Raw genomic sequence first — 26,506 nt, forward strand, 5'->3', positions numbered from 1 at the left:
AAAAAAAAAAAAATTGGAAATTTATTCGGCCAAAATAGACTAAAATATATACTTTAATTAATGTAAACATTTGGTTAAAATATATTTTGAGAATAAGAATAAAAATCAAATAATTGCATTCAAGACTACTATTTATTATTTCGATGACGAGAAAAATTGATGATAGTCACTATATGCTTCTGTGTAATAGCTACAAATCATATAAGAAAGGTACATTACCTTAGGAAGATCCTGTAAGACCGGCTCGGTCAATATGGTATTGACAAGAACCAAACTCAATAATTTTTATGTACAAGAATTATACTCCACCTACTTAATCACCCATTTTAGTACAAAACTACTATTTAGACATCACTCTTTTCTTGCTATGTTGTGATATGACCATGCACTCTAGTGACAAATATTAAAATTTCAATGTTCCATTTAGAATAATTTAGAATAGGAGAATAAATACTGAAAAAAATAATACTAAAAAAATTCTCAGAAGTAGTGAAATTAACAAAATTAAAAATATCATTATAATCAAGAGACTAAAAGCTAAATTAATTAATACTTGAAATATAAAAAAAATTTAAATCATCCTACACTAAAATTACCCTTTGTAAGGGTTCAAACACTTAACTTTTAGTAAAATTTATATGTAATTGAAAGATGTATTTCGTTTTAACTAAAAGTTTTAAGTTGATAATAAAATTATACATTTATTATTTCATTCATTCGCACTCAACAAGTTATAAAGTAGTTACTCCAATATTAAATTGAATAATGTGTTTCGTCTCAACAAGTATTCAGACATTATGACATGTTAGGTTGGTTTGAAAGAGCTGAGGACAAGCTAGGTAGAGATCACTTTGTTCAGTGAATTGGCATTTTCATGAGAATGGACAAACTTAAAGGTTGTTTCCATTGCATGCCAGCCTCTGATCTGGGAAAAGGCACATTGAAAACTTAGCTATATTGTGATATTGTGATCTGGGTTCAGAGGATCTGGACATTTTTGTACTTAGTACATGTGTGTGTGTTGTATGTATACAAACTATGTTTGGAAAGGGAGATGAAACTGCATGCTAAACTGTCTCTAACTGCTCTCTAGCTACCACGTGCTTTGACTGAATTGCCATTCCATTTTCTATATATTATATTGTCACATATTTTTACTCTCCATTCTTGCTCACAAAAGGTGAAATTCCCTCACCTCTAACTCCCACAAGATAGTGTAAGAGTAAATCATGGTAACTGAGCGGCTTATTAGATGAGAAAACCAGGTGCCTACAAATAGCCCACCATCATACTATGGCTATAAGGGCAAGGCTCGATCTGTTTGTGTCTTACCCATAATCTGTCATCCAGAAACAAACTAAACCGCCACAATCTTCACTCTCCATTCTCTTACTACTCAATGGAACATAACAATGACTTATCAATTTCCCCTCAGTCCAACTCGCTATACAGAGTATTCTAATTTTAGTGTAATTTATTTCTCCTATTTGGTTTACAAATTATTACACAGGACTAGAATTTACCCAATACATACATCCGAGAAGTAATTGTGAATGTCTCTCGTCATCTACAATATCTTATTAACATTTACAACTTCAACTAAACTTAGTTCTTGCAATCTATATTTTACAAATTAAGCATATCAGTCAAACTTGTTATAAGAGACTCATAAACCAATGTGACTGATCATATATAAATCAATGGGATAGCGTACAAAAGTACACTAATAATATATATGTATATGTATATCTGTCTAAATTAAACAATTAGTTTATCATTTGTTCTCATCTTTTAACAGATAAATGTATGTATGTAATAAGATATATAATAACTTATAGTTAATGTTGGTATAACAGAATATATTATATACTTGTGACTCAATTACTAAAAAAAAATTAAAAAAATTCTCTTTATGTATACGTTAATTTTGTCCTAAACATATATTTAAAATATAATTTAAGAATTAATTAATTAATAATGAGTAGTACTCAAAAAAAAAAAAATTAATAATGAAGTGATTAAATAAATGCACCAGATAACGGGCAAGGAATCGCTTGGTACGACTATTATTATTATTATTTTAAAAAAAATAGTAAAAATAATTATGTATATAAGCACAGGACAAAGATGCTAATTACTAATCATTCCCTTTCTTGCTTTCGTTTTCTAAATGCCGCACACTTTAATTTCCTTCAACTAATCTGTAATTATTACCGTACGGTTGCTGCGGACTATCCTTTTTTTAATAATTAAATTATTATATATTTTTATGTAATTCGTTGGATCATTATTTTTTCTTATTAAAGTTAGCTTAAGATAAGATCAAATACTGCTAAACTAAAAGTAACCACTTTTAATTAATCACTAATCATTGTCACCAACAACTTGTCCTGCGGATAAGATTGCCGGGCTTCACAGGATGACCCTAGTGTACTTTGGAATAGCAATGACAAATTTTTAAATAAATTAAAGATTATTGAGCTTCATTTCTTGTAAATAATATTTTGGATTTAATTAACTCAAGAGAAAAAATAAAAAATGGTTATATTCTCTTAAGAAGATTTTGTTATAATAAGATTATACTGACAGGTTCCAACTCGGCCCCTTCATTTTAATGCAACTAATCTATAATCTATATATAGCTGGTCCGATCCAAATCGGTTAAAGTATCCCTTCATCCTAAAACAACTAATCTATATATAGCTTGTTTGTGATGGTTAGACTGTCCTTGATAGGTGATTGATATGCAATTAAAACGCACACCCCAGACCATCTTGACATGATCATTACAATCATCGTACCAATAAGACATTTCTTGACATTATTGCAACGTTTTTAGTTGTACACTCCTTATCAAGTTGTATCTTCAGAATTAGCATGAGGTCAAAGCTAAGGTAGATTGGTGCGCGTTGTTACTTATACACTAATCCAAAGTGTTTCAATTAGCTAGGTCTAGCTCTATAAATTAGACGTCTTTAAATGGGACTAAGTAGATTGAGTTTGGCTATGATAATAATCCATTTGAATTATCGTAAATCTATTATCTCAATAAATTCGATAATAACTTGTCTTCATTAGGGACTGTAATGGTGGTTGGATGAAAAGTTTTGTGTTTAACATTGGTAGTTGCTCCTCGTTTGAAGCTGAGTCTTGGGCTCTTTTGAAAGGAATCCAACTAGTTATCCAACTGGGTTTCATGAAGGTTGTCTTTGAATCCGATTCTTCCCTTCTTGTGGAGTATATGCTCAGTTCAAGATCTCCCAGCATTGCAACACATAACATCTTAGAGGCGTGCAAGAAAGAGCTTAGAAGTATGGAAGTTTGGCAATTTATACCAATTGCTAGAGAGCATAATAACGTAGCAGATGCTCGGGCCAAATATGCCAGGAGAGCATTGAAATGCTTCATGATCCACCCTATGAGATTATTGGTGTTTTAGAGGATAACTTAGATGGTTTTCCTTCTTGGCGTTTCACATGTAATACAAATTGACCTTCCTATTGTACTCTTGGGTGTCCACCTTCCTTATCAATAAAAATAAAATAAAATAAAAAAAAGTACCCAAAAGAATCATTCATCATTATCAGGGTGGGTAGATAAGCACGTACGATTACTTGATTATTTAAATAATTTAATAGGCTTTTTAGAACATAATAACTAGGTTGGGCTAATTATAAATTAGGATACTATGAAATACATTATTTAGTAAGAAATGTATATCATGTGGGATGTCTGGTGTCGCCCTACAAGAAAACAAAAATCTCTCCATCCGGCTTCATGGCCCAAACTCTCCAACAATGATCATTACATTTTTGTCAAATTCAACAACAGTACACATTCTATTATTAATCGTTTTTTGTATGTTCTGATTCCAGTAATAAAACTCTTGAATTCAGACAACCAAAGCAAATCAAAATAAATTCATAAATTTTACTTTGATAGCTAGTTGTTACACGATAACGGGTTCGAATCTTATCAAGAATTAAAAAAAAAAAAAAAAAAAAAAAAAAAAGATATATGGATTTGACATTGTTATGAATACTATTGTACAAGTATTTGTGACATATAGGTCACGATTTATCTCATCTATCAATCTTTAAGGAGGTGAGGAGCTCTTAAGTTTGTGATTCAAACTTAATAATAAAAATCTTGAAGGATTATAAGTATCAAAATATACTAAAGAATTACTAAGGGTGTGTTTGGTTCGCACATAGGAATCGGAATTGGAATGAGTATCAAATACTTGGTAATGGTAATGGGTTTTGGTGAAAGTATTTAACATGTTTGGTAGTAGGGTGGAATGGGAATGGTTACTAATAGTAGTGCATGAGAATGAATAAGGGAATGAAACCTTTATTTTATTAGGGTATGGGTTTTTCAATTGATGGGGTATTCGAAACCCATAGTAGTGTTTTAAAAACCTATCAACCAAACAACAACAATCACTTTCATACCCATTCCTATGGGCAAAACCCACCAACCAAACACACCCCTAAATTTTTTAGTTTAAGTATGAAGACTCTAAGTCGCTTAAATATGATGTCAGGAAAGTTGTCTCCCGAATCACTTGTTATACAGTGGACCATGGTCCATACATTGCTGTGTGAACCATGATCGTCGAATGAAACTGTAATAGAATTAAAATGACTTTAGTGTTACTATAATGAAACTAGTATGTATGTGGAAAAATGAAACTAAAAAACAGAGTAAATTATTGTCAAATGAAATTGTAGTATAATTAAAATGATACTTTAGTATTACTATAATAAAATTAGTGTGCGTGAAAAATGAAACTAAAATCCAGAGTCATACAATAACATAATATTGCCAAATGACCTGAAGTGCAATTAAAATGATACTTTAACATTACTGTAATTAAACTAGTGTGTGTGAAAAATGAAACAATAAAATAGAGTTCACACATGACTTTTGTAGAGTTTTAAAGACTTTTAAAATGATAGATTTTAATAAACTTTGATTGACTTTCACAGAGTCGTTTAAAACTTTTTAAAACTTTATAAGACTCTATAAAAGTCTATATAAAAAACTTTGATAGACTTTTATCAACTTTTTATTTTAAAAAGTCTACAAAAGTCATTGAAATTCTAAATTGAATAAATCCTTATAAACTTTCAATGACTTTGATTCTTATAATTTATATAACTAGTTTTTTTACGCGCATTGCGCGATTGGGATAATGCCCAATGTTTTTTTTTTTTTTTTAAATAAGTACTTTAAATTATATCAAGGCAAGATTATATTGGAATTGTTCATGCATAGATAATTCAATGTTGATTTTGCGTATTTAAATAGGTAATCCTAAGTTTATAAATGCAAGATAATATAGTGAAGATTGATTATAATTGTCAATAAAATAATTGTATAGGTATGGTTGAAACCAAATACAGGACATAAGGGAGAGCAAATAAAAATTATGGCATAAAATATTAAATATATACTAATATTCAAGAAGAGCTAACTGCTGATTGCCAAACAAGGACATTGCGGGGTAGTTTCCTACATCAATTTGTTGTGTGATTTGAATACTCTTTTTGTCCATAAATCTCCCAAGTAGTTAATATGATTGGCTTAATTATATATTTTTTATTTTTTTAAAACTATTATTATTATTATTATTATTATTATTATTATTATTATTATTATTATTATTATTAAATATAGGTATACCCTTTAGGTCATTTTACATGTTAATCTAAACAGCTAATTTTTTCAAATATCTTTTTACCAACCGTTGATTTTAATTCGCTGGTCAAATCCGCTAACCGCTAACTGCTGATTGTCAAACAAATACATTGGGATGTAATTCTCACTTCAATTTTTTGTGTGATTTGAATACTCTCTTTGTCAACAAATCTCTCAAGAATCCCCTTCGTTACATAATTTCTTCTTCAGATAGATAGATATAGGATCTATGGGACAATTACTTAGAAGTACATTTTGTGCTACAGCCCTTCCTATCTGATAGAAAAGGATCCCAAAGTAGTTAATATGATTGACTTTATTAATTATAATTTTTTAATTTTTTCATGGTATTTAATAAAATACTTGGTAAATAAATATATAGCATTATTTTGTATTATAAATTTGATATTTTATTAAAAAATAGTGGACAAAAAAGATAATAGACAATGTAGTGAATATAATCAATTGATGAATTTGAATGTAAATAATTTTTACATTGGAGAAATATAAAGACGATATAACTAATAAAATTATTTCTCTTAATTAATTTATTGATAATGAATAATTTTTTTTAATAAAGACATTGTAGGAACAATGTAGCGAATATAATCAATTGATTAATTTGAATGTAAAGAATTTTTGTATTGGAGAAAAATAAAGACAATATAACTAATGAAATTATATCTCTTATTTAATTTATTGATAATGAATAATTTTTTTTTGAATAAAGACATTGTAGACACATAATTCTAAATTAAAGAAATACATATGTATTATTTTTTTTGTTGTAGCTACTAAATTATTATTTAATTTTATAAGAGTAAAATAGAGTACTAATTATGCCAACTTTAATTGGAATGGGGTTCAAACCTAATACCTTTCTTATTAAAATTCATGAGTAAGTTAACGGTGAACTAACAGAAATTAACAGAAAAGATAGTATTTAACGGAAAAGTTAACGGATAATCATATTCATTAAGGATAAATTAGGTAATCTTAAGAAAAAATTAAAATTTGATCAATCTGAGCCATTCATTTGATTAAAAAATTTGACCTTCATTTTTTCTACCCATTATAGGTTTAAATTTCTTGGGCTCTTATTAGTATAGTAGATAGTAGATTTTCTTACAAAATATTTATAATATATCATAAAATTCTTCTTATTATATAGTTTTTTCACCCATACCAACATTTTCAACATTATTATTTTTATCTATAGTATGCTGAGACTTATATGATAATTATTTATATATATTATTAATAAACATCAACAAAAAAAAAAACTATTTCATTAGAAATTCATAACAATAAAATTTATAATAAAAGAATTGATCAAGTAAAGTATTTAAAAATATAATTACAAGCGGCATAAAATTAAAAAAATAAAAATCTAATATTAATAATATATATATATATATATATATATATATATATATATATATATATATAATTATAGTTTTATGGCTAGGCATGATGCAAAGAAATATTATTTGCAATAGCAATTGGAGACCGTGAACAACAACAATGTGCTACTGTTTGCAACCCCAAATTGTTGTTGCGAACAGTAATTCTCTATTTGTAGTAACCTGTTGTTAAGAATGCATATATATATATATATATATATATATATATATATATATATATATATATATATATATATATATATATATATAAACATAAAAAGAATAAAAATCAAAATTTGAAGATGAAAAGTTTACTTTGTTCATGTATTTAGGGAAAATTAGAGAAAGTTAGGGATAAAAAATTCATAGAAAAAATAAAAATCAATATAAACAAGCAATAATGAAGTAAAAATAATATTATTTTGAATTTTTAGATGAAGATTGTAATGTGTAGGAGAGAGAAAAATTGGTAGAGTGTAGGTATGAGGGAAATATAGGATAATGAAGAAAAAATAATTTTATTAAATTTAGATATGTTTGTAAAGTTTAAATAGTGAGAAAAATAGGGTTTAAATAGAGAGAGAAAACATTCAAAGTTGTTAGAAAGAAAATTTTGAAATCTTGGGGTTGATGGTTGGATTTCAACTATTTATATTTGAGAAGGAAAAGTCTACAAAAGTCTTAAAATTAAAAAGTCTATAAAAGTTTATAACTTTTGAATACCACATGACTTTTAAAGACTCTTTAAAAGTTTTAATCAAATACCACACGACTTTTAAAGACTATTTAAAATTCTTGATTGAATACTGCCTGACTTTTAAAGCAATCGTTATACGCTACACCACGACGCACATAGCACTGTGCGCCGCGCGCCTCCCAAAACGACGTCGTTTTGGGAGGCGCGGTAGGGAGTTGCTGGGATTATGTGTATTTGTTCACACAGTTATGTGTATTTGTTCATACAGTTATGTGTATTTGTTCATACAGTTATGTACATTTTTATACAATTATGTACATTCTTTTTATACAATTATGTACATCCGAATCAGAAAATTTGTGTGTATTATGTTAATAGTTGATGTGTATTATGTTAAAAGTTTATGTTTATTATGTATTATGTTAGATTATGTGTATTATCTTTTAAAAAGAGTATGTATATTTTGTTATATAATTATGTACATTCATGTATACAATTATGTGTATTCTAGTATAACATTATGTACATTCTTGAACAGCGGTTTTTTTTTTTAAAGAAAAAACTACTGCCATTCACTGGGGCGGGAAATTTCAAAAAAAAAAAAAAATTAAAATTAAAACGATGTCGTTTTGCATCTGGGCACATAGTGCAACGCGCGCCGTGGTGTAGGATATAAATTGCCGTATTGACTCTCTAAAAGTTTGAATTGAATACCTCCAAACTTTTAAAGTTCATAAAAGTCTTTAAAACTCTACGAAAGTCATGATTGAATACACCCCCCTTAAATATGATGACAGGAAAGTTGTCTCCCGAATCACTGGTTATACAGTGGACCATGGTCCATACATTGCTGTGTGAACCATGATCGTCGAATGAAACTGTAATAGAATTAAAATGACTTTAGTGTTACTATAATGAAACTAGTATGTATGTGGAAAAATGAAACTAAAAAACAGAGTAAATTATTGTCAAATGAAACTGTAGTATAATTAAAATGATACTTTAGTATTACTATAATAAAATTAGTGTGCGTGAAAAATGAAACTAAAATCCAGAGTCATACAATAACATAATATTGCCAAATGACCTGAAGTGCAATTAAAATGATACTTTAACATTACTGTAATTAAACTAGTGTGTGTGGAAAATGAAACAATAAAATAGAGTTCAAGCAATAATGTATATTATCAAATGAAATTATAGAATATAGTAGAATTAAAATGATACTTTAGTATTGCTATAATGAAACTAGTGTGGAGAGAAAATGAAACTAAAAAACATAACAATATTGTCAAATGAAACTGAAATATAATTAAAATGATACATACTTCATAGTTCACACTGCTACGTAGACAATGTTCACACTGCTACATAAACCATTGTCTACAGTAAAATTTGCACTACCAAATAGACGCAATAAATAACATAGATAATATAAACCCAATCGTTATACCCTACACCACGGCGCATATAGCACTGTGCGCCGCGCGCCTCCCAAAATGACGTCGTTTTGGGAGGCGCGGTAGGAAGTTGTTGGAATTATGTGTATTTATTCACACAATTATGTGTATTTGTTCATACAATTATGTACATTTTTTTTATACAATTATGTACATTCTTTTTATACAATTATGTAAATCTGAATCAGAAAATTTATGTGTATTATGTTAAGAGTTGATGTGTATTATGTTAAAAGTTTATGTTTATTATGTATTATGTTAGATTATGTGTATTATCTTTTAAAAAGAGTATGTATATTTTGTTATATAATTATGTACATTCATGTATACAATTATGTGTATTTTAATATAACATTATGTACATTTTTTAACAGCGGGTTTTTTTTAAAGAAAAAATCACTGTCATTCACTGGGGAGGAAAATTTCAAAAAAAAATAAAATAAAATTAAAACGACGTCGTTTTGCACCTGGGCGCACAGTGCAACGCGCGCCGTAGTGTAGGATATAAATTGCCATATAAACACCTATCACGTATTGACCCAATATTTTTAAAAAGGAATAATAAAAATATCTCAAATTTTTATTAGCGAGCCTCACATTGATTAATGGGACTAATGATCAGGGATCATGCATAATTGTCCATTGATTATTTCATAGGTGTTTGCCCATATTTAAATTTATTATAGAAAACCCCATTGGGCTGTAAGAGGAACCTTAGTTTTTCTGAGTTTGAGATGTTAAGAAATTCAATTGAAATTTCAAGTAGCCCAATATAGTTTTCGAGGCCCAATTCATGGTTGCAATTTGCAAAGCCGGTAGGAACAGGCAAATTATCAATCATTATTGCATGGACCATGGTCCACACAATTGTGTGAACCATAAATAAAAAGTATATTTTTAATATACTAAAAGGTACATTATTTATGTACGTAAGGTACATTTTTTAATATACTAAGGGTACATTATTTTATATAATGTACCTTCAGCACAAAAATAATGTACCTTCAGTACAAAAATAATGTACTTTTAATATATTAAAAATGTACCTGATATTCATGGTCCACACAATAATTTGCCGCAAATTATACCATGGACCATGATTCACCTTGCATTGTGGATCTGAGTCTAAAATGACATTTAAATTATGTATCTGCAGTTAACATAGTATGTACATTTAGTTAACAAATTATGTATTTATAAATAAATTGAATGTAGATAATATGTTGATTATGATAGGCATATAATTTTCAAAAGATTACAGTTTACTTTTAGGGGTCGTTTGGTTCACGGAATGTCAGATTACCTTAGGGAATGTTAGATTCCCGTGTTTGGCTAAAATTGAGGTATGTAATATAATCATGTTTGGTTTAGGGTTATCTTTTATACACACTATAATATCCTTAACATATTTTCATATATTTTAATAAATTTAAAAATTAAAATAAATAAATAAGATAACGGTATCATATATAATTACATGATTTTAAAATATTAACTGAAATCTTGAACTTGAGAAACAAAATTATTTTATATGCTAACATAACATAATAAAAATAAAAAATATATATAATTACAAAAATAATTATATATATATAATTATATATATATATATATATATATATATATATATATATATATATATATATATATATATATATATATATATATAAAATAAACTAACATAACCAAGGTTATCTTACATTACCTAAGATTTTGAAGGGAATCACATTCCCTTCAAAATCCTATGTGGAGGGAATGTGACATTCCTTGAGAATGTTAGATTCCCTAAGGGCTCGTTTGGTTCGCTGGAAAATATTTGAAGGGAAATAGAATTGAAATTCCATGGAAAATAAATTCCAAGAAAATAGATTCCATTGTTTGGTTGGTGGAAAAGAAATTACTGGGAATATGAATTCCATTGTTTGGTTGAGTTTGGAATGGTAAGGAATAATGTGTATAATGACAAATATAACCCTACACAACAATAATAATATAATAATAATAATAATAATAATAATAATAATAATAAGAGTAATTAATAAAGAATGGTGAGGGTAAAATTGGCATATTAGTTTTCCATGGAAAACCTTTTCCATGGAAAACAAAATACCTAACAAAAGCTAGGAATTTGTTTTCCTTATACTCAAGGAAAACTTTTTCCAATGGAAAATGTTTTCCATCCAACCAAACAACATAAAACATCATTTTCCTTCACTTTTAGGAAAACATTTTCCATGGAAAATGTTTTCCATCCAACCAAACACCCCCTAAGATAATATGAACCAAACACCGAAATGTGAGCTTTGAAATGTCACATTCCCTTGGTTATGTTATATAACCTGAACCAAACGCCAAAGTGATATGTTTTCAAAAGCATTACCTTTTCATATCTGATGCTTCAACCATTACTTTTTACTCAAAATGTAATATTAAAACCGTTTTAATGATCTAAACTTATTTTCGAATGATCGTGATTTGTGAGACGATTTTAAATAATAATAATAATAATAATAATAATAATAATAATAATAATAATAATAATAATAATAATAATAATAATAATAATAAACATCATATATTTTTCATATTTATTATAGACATTTGTTTTATGTTCAAATAAATTGAAAGAGAAAGAGAGTACATAAGCACATGGATATTAAGAGGCCGATGGCAATATGGCATTGAATGAAGTGAAAGCAAAATGTTTGGGAGAAGAAGTGAAAGCAAAATGTTAAGAAACATGTACGCATAAACTTGTCAATGTTGTATTGGAAATCGATCCTATAGCAAAAATTAAAGTTATGGTGTGATATACAAATAAATTTATTAATGTCGTGAAAATTGATCCTGTGACAAAGATTAAAGCTATGGCATGCAAAATGTTCACTAGTTTTTAAATCAATTTTGTAAAAATATCTTTATCTTTAAGGTTACACAACTATAGGTAGTAGAAATCATCTGCTTGTTGGTTATAAGTATTGAGCTCGAGAAAAGGTGACAGTGGGTCAGAGTGTGTCCCGAACAGAGATAATAGTTATGTGGAAAATGCTAAAAGTCCTCCCCCTCGAGACATTTAATATGGTATTTATAGGAGAATGGAGGAAACTCATGTTGGAGGCTCGGCATGCGTGACACGTGTTTCTCATGCACAGGGAAGGTCGGAGGCTCCGCCGATTCGCCCACGTGTACTAAGGTTCTTGACGCTCTCGTTCTTGTCGCGATCGGGTTCGACTAAGGGAATGAGGTTCTGTTTTCTAAGTGGAGAAAGTCGGGTGGTTCGTCCTAGGGTTATCAACGGGGCGGGGTGGGGGCGGGGGACATACCTCCCATCCCCGCCCCCAACTTTCTTCCCATTCCTCGTCCCCGTCCCCATCCCCGCCGGGGAAGGGAAAAATCCCCCTATCCCCATCCCCACGGGGATTACTCGGGGACAAGGAATCCCCGCCCCGTTAATAAGTTATGAAAAAAATTAAAAATTAAACATTAAAAAACATGTAAATAAATAATGCATATATATTCATCCCCAACTTAAAGTAGTATTCAATATTTTACAATTAAACATGTTATTTAAATATGTATTTCATAAGCATAACATACAATGACAAGAATGCTTCTAAAATTATATTGTATACAAAGTAATACATATGTGTGTGTGGTGTGGCTACACACACACACACACAATATATATATATATATATATATATATATATATATATCGGGGACGGGGAGAGGCGGGGAGATTACTCCCCATCCCCGCCCCCGTCTCCGGTGGGGAATTCAAAATTGCCCCCATCCCGATCGCGATCCCCTATTTCTGTCCCCATCCCCGTCCCCGTAGGGGCAGGAAATCGGGTTCCCCGTCAGGTGCAGGTACAATTGACATTCCTAGTTCGTCCCAACCTAAGATAGTTGAGGCGATCCCGAAGACAGGAAATTAAATACTGCTACTAGCTAAACCCTTGCTCAGTCCTTCACAACAGGTTGGGTTGGTTAGCTCTAAGGTCGGTAAATGGTCGAGAATAATATAATTTCTCTCGACGGTCTGTCTGGTTACCGAGTAGGTATGCGATGCGTACAGGTAACGAGGTTGGAGAATATGCCCTATCAATCATGGTATGCAATTAAATAAAGTGTGATCTTAATTAGCAATTAACAGTAATCTTAGATAGGAAATCAAATATAAACCTTATTGTCATCTTGTCTATATAAAATTTACTTCTTTGCACATATGTTAAACATAACACAACCATTCTCTTAATTAGAGTCATAAGTTCTCTAATAATTCAAATAACATTAAAATGAGAGTTGTTGACACAAATAATATTAAATCGAAGTCAATCACTCGCATGTAAGTAATCAACAACAATCTAATTAGCTAGGTAGGAAATCGAACACATGAATGCCAGACTGCAAGTAGTCAAATCTTGTTGTAGCCTTGTCTATATAAAAATTTACTTCTTTGCACATATGTCAAACATCACACGACCACTCTCTTATTTAGGGTTAATAAGTTCTCTATAATCCAAATAACATTAAAATGAGTCTTTACACAATGTAATGTGTGACAGGCATGGGTATGAACTATGAAGAGTTGAATACAACGAAAGAGGATCACAAGGTTCAAAAAGGACCCATCGTCATTCGTCATCGCATGATATCCCTAAAGTTCATTTCACATTTATATGGACAGCACAAAGTAGCTGCCAACATTTAAAACAATTCAAAATCCATGACATATTCTCTCTTTCACATTATACTTCAAACACTTGGCAAAACTTATTACTCCGTATTTTTATTGATTACGTTTAAACATAATATTTCAACTCTTTTTTAAAAAATCTTAAAATAATTGTGTGTTTGAATAAGTGATTAGAGCATCTCCAAGGGAGATGCAAAACTGCAAAATCTGACCCCAAAACGCCAAATATGAAAATTGGACTGCTCCAAAGAGGGATTACATTGCGGCATAACGCCAAACATTTTGGTGTTAATGAACAGTGCAACGCCATATTTGGCGCCGCATTGTTCATCCGCGGCAAATGAAAAATGGGATGAAAATGACCCTTTTGCCCTTACTTCTTTTTTATAATTCCAAGTGTATCATTTATTTGTTTTATATGTAATTTTTTATTTTGTTAAATACTTATATTTAAAGTTTGTATTATTAAATAAAAATTATATCATTTTAAAGATCACATTGAGACGATCGAAACAAGACTAATATTGAATATATATTAATTAAAATTTCAAAGACTAGTTTTACTAGATGGATATTATTATTGTGGAATAAATTAAATTTTAAAAAATATTGTTAAATTCGATTTTTTTAAATAATTAATTTTATAAAAACAATAATGTTAATACAAATTATTATTACATCACAAGTTATATTTTATATTAAACTGAGTAAGTTCGAATTAAACTATATTAAACTAATTAAATTCAAAATAATAATTGAAAAATAAAATTATTTTAGTGTAAAAGTTTGGTGTTTTGGTGTAAATGGGTTGGAGATGAATAAAATTTGGTGTGAGAATATGCTGAGAATATTCCTTCTGATGTGACATTTTGTGTAAAAATATAGTGTTTTGGAGTTGGGTGGGTTGGAGATGAGCGCTCTAACTATTTATTGAAATGCTATTTAAATGAAAATTTTTTTATAAGAACAGAATAATATGATCTTATAATTGTCACCGTTCCATAGATATATAATCATATATTAATTATATATATACATATAACAAAGATATAATTATGCTTGACATATGATATTATTTTATTATTGATGAGGTAATGGACTGGTTAAAGGCCAAATGAACAACTGCAGAAACAAATTATCGTGTGATCAAAACGACGTTGTTTTGATGTTAAAAAAAAAAAAAAAATCTTTGCTCTTCGCGCGTGTTAGAATAATGATCATTCTAGGGTAAGATAATGTATTTTATGAGTTAGAATAATGTACTTTATGTGTTAGAATAATGAAATTTCTAGGGTAAGATAATGCATTTTATGAGTTAGAATAATGTACTTTATGTGTTAGAATAATATATTTTATGATTTAGAATAATGTATAATATACTTTATGTGTTATAATAGTGAAATTTTTTGGGAAAAATAATGTATTTTATGAGTTAGTATAATATACTTTATGTGTTAAAATAATGTACTTTATGTGTTTTTGGATCGTGGTCCACAGAGTTGTGTGGACCGTGAGTCAAAATGTCAATGCTAGATGGGGCAAGAGCAACAATCAGTTAGGTTGTAGAGACAGGGCAAATTTTACTGTGGACCATTGTGCATGTAGCAGTGTGGTCCATGAAGTAAGTATAATTTTAATTACACTTCAGTTTCATTTGACAGCATTGCTATGTTTTTTTCAATTTCATTTTTCACACACACTAGTTTCATTATAACAATACCAAAGTATCATTTTAATTCTACTACAGTTTCATTTGACAATATATATTATTGCATGAGCTCTATTTTGTAGTTTCATTTTCTACACAGACTAGTTTAATTATAGTAGTAACTATTTTAATTATGCTCTAGGTTCATTTGATAATATATGTTATTGTATGACTTTGAATTTTAGTTTCATTATAACAATATTAAAGTATCATTTTATTTATACTACAATTTCATTTGACAATATACGTTATTGAATGAGCTATGTTTTTTAGTTTTATTTTCCACGCACTACATAGTATAACAATTGTTATTCAAGTTACTTACAAATTGGTTAAGGAGATAGACAAAAGATTGCGTGGGTTTAGAAATATTGTTTAAGCAATTATTAGAAACATGATTAATTTATGGTGTTAATTGGCATGGGCAGTGGGCACCACCACTAAGCTGCAAAAAGCAAAGTTAAATTAAAATATGATTGTATATTGTTATCAAGTGCATGTTTTCTTCTCAATTACTTGATCCTCACAAAACTTGTCCCCAAAGCTACAAATCTATAATTATTTTGTGTTAACCATATTCATGGCTAGACAAATGTGCATGGGACAAATGTATTATTATTATTTTTCTAATCTACCACCACTTTATCTTTATCTAATTAATTCATATTGATAACCGTATTTAAAAAGACTCTTTCCATGTGAATTGCTTTATTCATTAAAAAAAAAAAAAAATCAAAACCTAACACTGCCGAGAGCATTGGATAAATGACTAAAATGTGTAGAAGGCCATGAGAAATTCCCAAAATGTGTGCTGACTTTTTTTTTGACAGAAATATGTAAAACTCTTTTACCAGTTGCGTTTTTGAAGCTGTCCCAGCTGTATTTTTTTTTGTTAATTACTTAAAACGCAATTGCGAGTTGCGTTTTTCATGTTGTATACGAAAAACGCAACTCCCAAATGCGTTTTCATGTGACGTATTGAATACGTTTAAACGCATTTGGGAGATGCGTTTTACGTATAATTCTATAAAATACGTAAAACGCAACTCCGAAATGCGGACTTTTTACCGGCGCTAGTCCGCCGGAATTCTGTGAAAAACGCAAGAATGAATTGCGTTTTTCGACTCTGAAAACGATTTCTCCTTTGGAATTATAGGCGGTGCAACCATTGCCATGGAAAACCAAGAATTTCATCCATATCGTAAGTGTTTCTCTTTTTGAAGTCACGTAGTTAGAACAAGAATTGGAAGATGAAGATATCTGAGGATGGATTTTAGCCGCCATTGAAATAGCTAACAAGCAAGCAGATTGAATTGAAGATCCTATATATCAGAGTATATTTTCGTAGAATGAAAAAACTAAACTCAGGCGAGTACACATGCATAAACTCAAGCGGCGGGCAAGGGTATATATAATAATACAGAGTAAGAAAACAGACAAAATTGAAAAAAAAAATGAAGATAAAAACAGAAAGGGACAGACAAAAAGAGAGCATAGAAAGACGCAGGAAAATGGAAAACATTTGACTTGCAACGATGGTTTGAGTGGAATTTGACGACAACCAACGATGCGTTTTACGTTTTCAAATCTGGTTCTCGCCGTCGCCGTGGTTTTCTTCGCGGTTGCCGGAAAGCGCCTGTACAAAAATCCAATAAACACAACTTACTTTTGCGTTTTCGGTATAATACGTAAAACGCAAGAGTAAGTTGCGTTTTTGCCTATATAGTATCCCCTAGAAAACGCATTTCGCGCGGTAATGCGTTTTACGTATACGAATACGTAAACGCAACCACCTCTTGCGTTTTACGGAAATACCGAAACAAAAAAAATACGCCGGGACAACACCAAAAACGCAACTCCCAAAGGAGTTTTGCATATTTTTGTCAAAAAAAAAAAGGCGACATAGTTTGGGAATTTCCCAAGTTTGACTACACATTTTAGTCATTTATCCGAGAGCATTTATAATAGAGTAAATACCCAAAATGGTCCCTCGACTATAGCTAAATTCACAAATTGGTCATCGACTTTCAATTTCAACTAATTAAGTCCTTAACTTTGTAATTTTAACACAATTTGGTCCTTTGTTTATTTGACCGTTTGTTGACTGTGATTTTTGAGGATATATATGTAATTTCATGGTCCATCGTCGGTTTTTTAAGATTCTGGTTGCATTTCCAGAACGCACGGTTACATTTGAATCTGCTGTCAAAAGCAATCTACCAAATCCGGTCGCCTTTCTTCATCGTCCCTTTGGATTCAATGTAGTTGAGTTCGTACCAGAGCGAAAAAGACGATGTGTTTCCGAACCAGTGCAACGTCATCCTGGAGGTCTTCACGTGCTCCGACGAGAGCTGAAGGTTCTTCTGGAGATCGTCGATCACAGTCAACAAACGGTCAAATAAATGGAGGACCAAATCGTGTCAAAATTACAAAGTTAAGGACTTAATTGGTTGAAATTGAAAGTCGAGAACCAATTTGTGAATTTAGCTATAGTTGAGGGACTATTTTGGGTATTTACTCTTTATAATAGTTATGAATTTTTGTTTCTGAGGACTTTTTGTAAGTGTGATTGAGAAAGAGAATATGAGAGGAAGAAAAAAAATTGATTTAAAAAAAAAAAAGTGAGTAAATGTTAGAGCCTTTGTCAACGCCTGTAACGCGCCCAGCTGGGCGTGGTGCGTTTCCCGCACGCGTAGACAGAGGCAAGGCTTTGCTTCAGCAGTCAAACTTTGGATTCCACAAAAATCACTTAATTTGCCAGAGTTATTTTTGTCAAAAAACCTCACTCCACATCAGTAAAAATCACTACTTACTTTTTTCTACTGTTCCAAAAACTGAGTGGCTCTAAATCTATTTGAATCATAAGGGCATCCATATTACTTCAATATATTAGATTTTTATTTTTTAGGTTTTTAAACATGTGGAGGCGAGATGAGGAGAGGAGAGAAAGAAAAAATGGTGTGGAGTTGGGTTTTTGTGTTAGAAATGAACCAAAAAAAAAAAAAAAAAAAAACAACAACAACGACTCCATCATTCGTGGGCATGACAAAGCGCTCTCAACAAGCATGTGAAAGTGTGTCAGGGTGACCCGTAACCGCCACTACTATGTTTTCTCTTTCTTCTTTAAAAGAATTTATTACTTTTCTCTCTCCTACTTGACATCTTAGCTTAAAGTTCACAAAAAACCTATATTATTTCGATGTTTCCACTAATGTTTCTCTAAGGTGTTGGTAAATAATTTGATAAAATTTATGACATTGGTTTGGTCCAAAGAGGCACAACCTATCTCTTGGGGTCAATGATGTGCAAAGCTTGACATGAGCAAAGAGATCTCTCAATTGTTCTCTTAAATCTGTAACGCAAACAGACATAAAAAAAGATCTGTACGTAATTGATAGTTATAAGTTATATAAACTTACAAATTAACTATGAGTAACTTGTACTATTTATTATAACATAAATACCTTTCATTTATGAGGAAAATTGGAAAAGAGAACTGACTATAACTCTCAAAATCCATTTATCTATATTTAGAACAAACTATAGATCCGATCCTTCATTTGAAAAAGTAAAACAGCAATACCTCTATTGATCTTGAATTGATGGTTCCTTTCATCCTTTTCTTCCACTTATCCTTGTTTTATGATGGCATTAAACTTATTCGCAGAATATCTTTGATGTCTTAGATTAACTGTAGTATCAAACAATAACTGAATATTAAATTAACCAAATCAAAATACAACTTTTAGGTGCTGGAAAAATTTTAACCAGAGTTTTAAAACACAATAAAAATAAAGAAAAGAAAGAAAGAAAGAAAGTGAAAAAGAAAAAAAAGTGATGGAGAATAGATGCTATTTCATTACAAAACCCTGGGCGCCATTGGCACACGTATCAAGCACTCATAGGTTATGATTCTCTTCCTTCTGTTCTGTTAACCCTAACGGACTTCACCTATATCGAAGCACTCTCTCTCTCTCTCTCACTACTAATATACTCACATGGCTGCTGCTACTGCCCGTATCAATTTAAATACTCAGACTATCAAACCTAAACGGCGTCGTTACCGTGAAACCACCATTACTGCCACCTCCGCCGCCTCAGATTCCGACGCGCTTTCTTCTTCTTCTTCGGCTTCTGATATATTGAGTCAGAGTGAGTTAAGTCAGGGCCGTACGCTTGACACTGCAACTGTTGTATCTTCTGAGAACTCCTGGTGTTGCTCGGCTGCAACCGCGAAACACTCCGCCGCGCCGCCGCCGATTTCTGCTTCGTCGTCGCCGGTGCAGTTACAGTCGGATCTCAAGATCCGGTACTCGCCGAGTGCATTGCCTAACGTTATGGATTCCTTGTCCACCGCCTCCTCGGTAGTATACGGCGGCGCGCACGCCGGCTCGCCGGCCTACCACGACGCGTTCCCGTCGTCTTTTAGCAAATTCAATTCTGCGCTCACGGCCGGCCTTCTTAATCCAATGTCGCCTCCTCCTCCTCCTCCGGGGGATAAGGCGCGGGCGAGCCCCACGCTTTTCGAGATGATGGCGAGCGAGCCGGATTGCCTTCCCAGAACGGCTCCGGCTCCGGTTCCGGCTCCGCAGATTCAATACGGCGTCACTTCTGCCCAAAATCAGAAGCCCAGCTCGGCGCCAGTACTGGACAAGCAGGCCTTAATGCAACAGCGGCTTTTGGATCTTTTGGCCTGTCGAAGTCCTGGAAATCAGTTCAATGATTCTGCCTCCAGTGACGTGAAGCTTACCTTGAGCTCAAAGGATGGCTTAAGCGTTTCAATGAATGTTCACCGGCAGATCTTACTCGCCCATAGTCGGGTTTTCGCCGTGAAGTTGTCGGAAAAATGGGCTAAGCAGCAGCACCAGAAGAATTCAGCTCCATACATTGTAGAGATTGCTGATTGTGATGACATTGAGATTTATATTGAGACTTTGAGGCTAATGTATTGCAAGGATTTGAGGAAGAAGCTCATGAAAGAAGACGTTCCTAGAGTCCTTGGAATATTAAAGGTAAGGTTTTATGCTGATAACTTCTTTTATACAAATTTAAACCGTTTATGTGTCAATTTATCATTGGAAAGACATTTTTGTGGTAGGTAACAGTCGTTAAACTATTTTATGGAAACTTAACCAGTTATAGGCGTTTATATCATTTCATAGATCATCAAAACAAAAAAAAAAAAATTCGGGAAAGGTTGATGTTTGATTATGATCATCAATTAAGCTAGAAACTTTTTTTTAATCTTTGTCATTTTTTTGGGGGGCATTTTCTATGCATCATATCTTGTTTATAGCTCCAAAAATGTTGCTCTGTATCTATAACTAATGAAATTATGTTGATTCTTCTTCATCTGTTGGTGGTTTGAAACACTGAATTAATTTGTAATAAGTTACAAAGTATTCTGTATTTCATAAAGGGATCGTCTTGGATATTCTGTACACAGTTCCAGTATAGTAAAATTTACTTAGATATCTGGGCTCCTGCTAATAATGGTGGTATCATATAGGTTTCGGCTGCAATTGGGTTTGATGCAGGGGTTTTATCATGTTTGGAGTACTTAGAGGCTGCCCCCTGGGCTGAGGATGAGGAAGAAAAGGTGGCTTCAATGTTGTCTGAGCTTCGTCTTGATGGAGTTGGAGCTGGGGAAGTTTTAAAGAGAGTTTCTCTTGACACTATGGGCGGGACACAGGATGGGTCTGGTAATGAAGAAGTGCTTCTCAAGTTATTGCATGTAGTTCTTGAAGGGAAGGATGAGAAGGCAAGGCGAGAAATGAAAAGCTTAGTGTCGAAAATGCTGCATGAGAATTCATCTCAAAGTGATTTGAGGAAGGAGTCTCTGTATTCAGCTTGTGATGCATGTTTGCAGTTACTCCGCCACCATTTTTTTAGGGCAGCAAAGGGAGACTTGAAAGAAGCTAGTCAGATTTCTCGGCAGGCTGATAATTTGAATTGGATTTTGGATATTTTGATAGATAGACAGATTGCTGAAGACTTTTTGAAGACTTGGGCTTCTCAGTCTGAATTATCTGAGGCACATTGTAAAGTGCCTGCTATTCACAGACACGAGGTTAGCAGAGTTACGGCAAGGCTGTTTGTTGGTATTGGGAAAGGGCAACTGTTAGCTTCCAGGGATACCAGGTGCTTGCTACTGCAGACATGGTTGGTTCCATTCTACGAGGATTTTGGATGGATGAGGAGAGCATCGAAAGGCCTTGATAGGCATTTAATTGAAGATGGACTCAGCAGTACAATTTTAACTCTACCTATGGCTTGGCAACAGGAAATTTTAATGGCCTGGTTTAATCGGTTTTTGAACTCTGGTGATGACTGCCCAAATATTCAGAGAGGATTTCAGATCTGGTGGAAAAGGGCTTTCTGGAGGCGGAATGGTGAGGCTGAGCGGCCCTGTCAAATGCGCGTTGTGACTGCAGCAATTGAAAACAAATGAATTTCACTGCTCAATGAAATGATGATGGGGGTTGTGGTCAAGATGTGATTATTATTTCAATTCTTGCTACTTCTACATGGCCTTCAAATGCGCGTTCTGAGACAGTATTGAATTGGCTGTGCAAAATTTTTCAGGGATGTTATTGTTGCTATTCAATAAATTCCCACGATTGATCTGGTAGAAGAAAGACAGTGTTCTTTGCAAATGATAGTGAACGAAGAGAGATTGATTCTGTTCAGATATTGACCTTTCTCTTTCACTAGGTTTTGGAATCAGTTTTTAGGCCTATTAGAGGTTTCCTTCTGTTTGTTTAAATTTGAGCATATTCTGAATTCAGAGTTTTCCTCTTGAAGATAGTTTTTGTATATTAATACATGAGTAATATAGATCTTGGCCTCTTGGGGAGACAGTCAAGTCAATCTTGGGTAAGGTTTGTAAGTATATTAGATATTTATCTGTTGTGAAAGTTCAGAATGGTAATCATTACTTTTGAAGGTGACAATGACATACATTATGGCTATTTATGAATTTATCTATATGAGTTGTCTCAGCTTTATGAATGCAATATCTTCCCTCCCAAGGGTGTTTGTCTAGCTTACCTGGTGAATTATCTTTTCTCCTATTGTTTTGCATGAAATAACTAGACATTAGATGTCACTTCCTGTGCTATTTTTCAATTGCTAGCTTTTAAAGATTTTGGTACTGAGCTGATGTTACACTTTGAACCTGTGCTATTCTGATCTGCAGGAACTAGAAGTAGTTTCTGCATACCAGAAAAAGATTGTAAACTTTGTGCTGCAGATTTGCAGGTAAGAAATTTACAGTAACAGGTGCCATAATATCTGCTTTGTTTTAATATGATGTGTTGGAAATAGTTTACCAACTGTTATCATCCATAAGGTATACTATTGCCTTTTCTTGTGTTGTGTCCTAGGTAGGTAAAATGATGGATATTGATGTTGTGTTAGAGTGTTGTCCTTTGGGACCTACTTCATGAAGGGTAATCATGGAAAAGCATGTGGGATTGTGGGTTTTGCTGATGATTTAGTTTCAAGTATGATCAGTCAGTGTTCTGTGATAGATATGAGGAGTAAGTACCCTTTACACCTTTCTCTAGTCTACTTTCTCTTGTCCTCCTGATTGCTTTGACTCCCTAGTAATGATGACAAAATGGGTTCCCGGAGTAATGGAGTATTCCATGGTGCTGCTATGGGATTTTTTAGCACTGATTTTGGATTAAGCAGTTGTTGGGACTCATAATTCTCATTTTAAGTGATTATTGGGACTTGTAACCTTAAAACTTATAATATATCACTTACATAACGTTTAGTTCACGAAATAAATTTGGAAGGAATATGAATGCTATTCCACGGGGAATGGAATAGGTACGGAATAGAATAGGAATTGTATTCTGTTGTTTGGTTGGCTGAAGGAATAGACTTTAGTAATTGTATTCCAGTGTAGAAATGGAATAGGTTTTAAAGACATAAATACTCCTATACAAAATAATAATAATAATAATAATAATAATAATAATAATAATGATATACTGAACGTTTTATATATATATATAGGGATGCACTTAGGTGCGAATAAGTGTCTAGGAAGGAATATGCGAACAAATCAGCACGCGACACGTGTCCAAATTTAATAGCTTAAAAAAACGCTGTGGTATTTTCGTAAATAATTGAACATCGAAGTGCAAGTAAAATCACTTACAAGTGCACTTACTTTCACCTATGCGTGCATGTAATTTTGTCTTGTTAACATTCACTTCCCGCAAACATTCATGCACCTGGACGCACCTACTTATAACTATAGGTGCAACTATTTATAACTGTAGGTGCAACTACTTATAACTATAGGTGCACCTATTTTCACCTATAGGTGCGTGTAATTTTGCCTTGTTAACATTCATTGATCTGAGTTCAGCGGGTAGTAATACCTTTGAAAACCACCCGCAAACATTCATGCACTTAGGTGCAATTACTTATAACTATATGTGCAACTACTTAGAACTATATGTGCAACTACTTATAACTATAGGTGCAACTACTTATAACTATAGGTGCACTTAGTATTGATGTTCAGTATAAATTTTTACTTGCACCTATAATACATTTTACATGCACTTCGATGTTCAATTATTTACGAAATTGCCACCTCGTTTTTTTTTTTTTTTTTTTAAATCAGTGTTTCTCATCCATTAGATCTGGACACGCGGACGGACAGAATTCATTCCTATTTCGTGTCTTGGCGAAGCATTCGCACCTGAGTGCGATTATATATATATATATATATATATATATATATATATATATATATATATATATATATATATATATATATATATATATATATATATTTATGGATAAAAACTATAATTAATTAAATATATACATTTATATAATACATTATATTATTAAATAAATATAAATATTATATAATGTGCAAAGGGTATCTTTGGTATTTGTGATATAAAAGCTATTCCCAAAGGTATGGGAGTAGCTAATACCAAGGCCCCCCTAGGAATCGTTATTCCCCTTGTGAAAGTAATAGCTCATTCCTAGACATGTTATTCCCATGACAAAATGATCCAACCAAACGATGGAATAGGTCTATTCTAAGGAATGCTATTTCATTCCTGACCTATTCCATGAACCAAACATACCATTATTGTTTCGAGTATGCTTAAGTAACACAAACTCCACCCACTTGTCAACAACGGTTATATCATGGACCCGGATCCCCTAGGAATCGTTATTCCCCTTGTGAAAGTAATAGCTCATTCCTAGACATGTTATTCCCATGACAAAATGATCCAACCAAACGATGGAATAGGTCTATTCTAAGGAATGCTATTTCATTCCTGACCTATTCCATGAACCAAACATGCCATTATTGTTTCGAGTATGCTTAAGTAACACAAACTCCACCCACTTGTCAACAACGGTTATATCATGGACCCGGATCCACTTTGCAAGGTGCACCTAAATTCAAAATACACAATTTAGGTACTGAATGTTTACAATTTAAATTGTGAACATTTAGTATGTAAATTGTGAGCATGCAGTATGTAAATTGTGTATTTTTGGACTTGAGTCTATAGAATAATTTACCACTTACCAGTCTCTATTCTCTAATTGCCACGGTAGCCCACACTGATTGGACGGGCAAATTATACTGTAGACCGTGGTTCACAATGCATTGTGGTACATGCATCAAAACAGTGTCGTTTCTTTTAATGAAAAGAAACGGCACCCGTTTCGCAAAAAAATAACTCTGTTTGTATAACATATTTAGTTTCATTTTATACACCGCAGTTTCATTTCAACACCAACTACAATTTCATTTCGATATAACTATAGTTTCATTTCGATATAACTACAGTTTCATTCGACATTATACACACAAATATGTGAAACTGTTATTCAGTTTCATTTTATATAAACTATAGTTTAATTACAATACAACTACAGTATCATTTCAATACAACTACAGTTTGACTAGACAATATACATCCAAATATGTAAAATTGTTATTCAAATTCATTTTGTATACACTGGTAGTTTCATTTTAATACAACTACATTTTCATTTCAATTCAATTCAGTTTTATTTGATAATTTTAAAAACAATATGTCAAACAGTTTCAGTTTAAATACACTGTAGTTTCATTTTATAATTAGTACACCAAAAAATACACGCTCCGTTAAGCTGTAACGGCTACTTTTTTTTTTGGCACAAGTGTCAAATAGGCCTATCTACTACTTCGAAGTGCTCAATTTCCCCATCAACTAAAATATAATCTAATTGAACACACTTATCTCTAAAAAATTGTCAAAAAACTTTTTTTTACAGGTTGCCACCCCCACTGCCGATATGTAATTTTATTTAAATAAAAATGGTGATATGGAATTTACTTTCTAATCTCCAGCCAAAACTGTTGATCCTGTTGCTACGCCGGAGAGGAGCTAGCTCTGCCGCTGATAAGCTTCGCCGGAGACGCTGCACTGCACCACCGGGAGAAACAGAGGAGGTTGCCGGTCGTTGATCTGCCCAGCCGCAGCCACCTACTTGTCGAGAGACAGCCGATGCTACCAAGCTTCACCTTGCTCACAGCCGCCGACAACCGAGAAGGGGAACACCACCATGGATGCCGTCCTTCAGTTCTTGAAAAATAGGGGGTGTCGATCCCCCATTTTGGCACAACTTAATGCAGATTAATGGATTGAGCTTTTGGCACAACTTACAGGGTTTAAGGAGTGACAGAACCAAACCCATTCAATATCAACAGGAGGGAGAATCATGGGGGGTGTCGATCCATTTGTGAGGTCATATATATCAAGGGCATCTATAGCTGATTATATCTGCACATATATCAAT

The 26,506-nt window shown here is 32.3% G+C and overlaps 1 protein-coding gene across 1 annotated transcript; it reads left to right on the plus strand.

The window, feature by feature from the left end:
• Positions 1–19,534: 19,534 nt before the first annotated feature.
• Positions 19,535–22,701, plus strand: LOC109148202 (BTB/POZ domain-containing protein At1g63850-like). The gene is made up of 2 exons (XM_019296057.1): positions 19,535–20,682; positions 21,180–22,701. Exons 1-2 carry the CDS (start codon positions 19,669–19,671, stop codon positions 22,119–22,121), a joined length of 1,956 nt encoding a protein of 651 aa, XP_019151602.1. The 5' UTR covers positions 19,535–19,668; the 3' UTR covers positions 22,122–22,701.
• The last annotated feature ends 3,805 nt before the right edge of the window (positions 22,702–26,506 follow it).

Source organism: Ipomoea nil, unplaced genomic scaffold (genome assembly GCF_001879475.1).
Source record: "Ipomoea nil cultivar Tokyo-kokei standard unplaced genomic scaffold, Asagao_1.1 scaffold2036, whole genome shotgun sequence".
NCBI classification, from domain to species: domain Eukaryota; kingdom Viridiplantae; phylum Streptophyta; class Magnoliopsida; order Solanales; family Convolvulaceae; genus Ipomoea; species Ipomoea nil.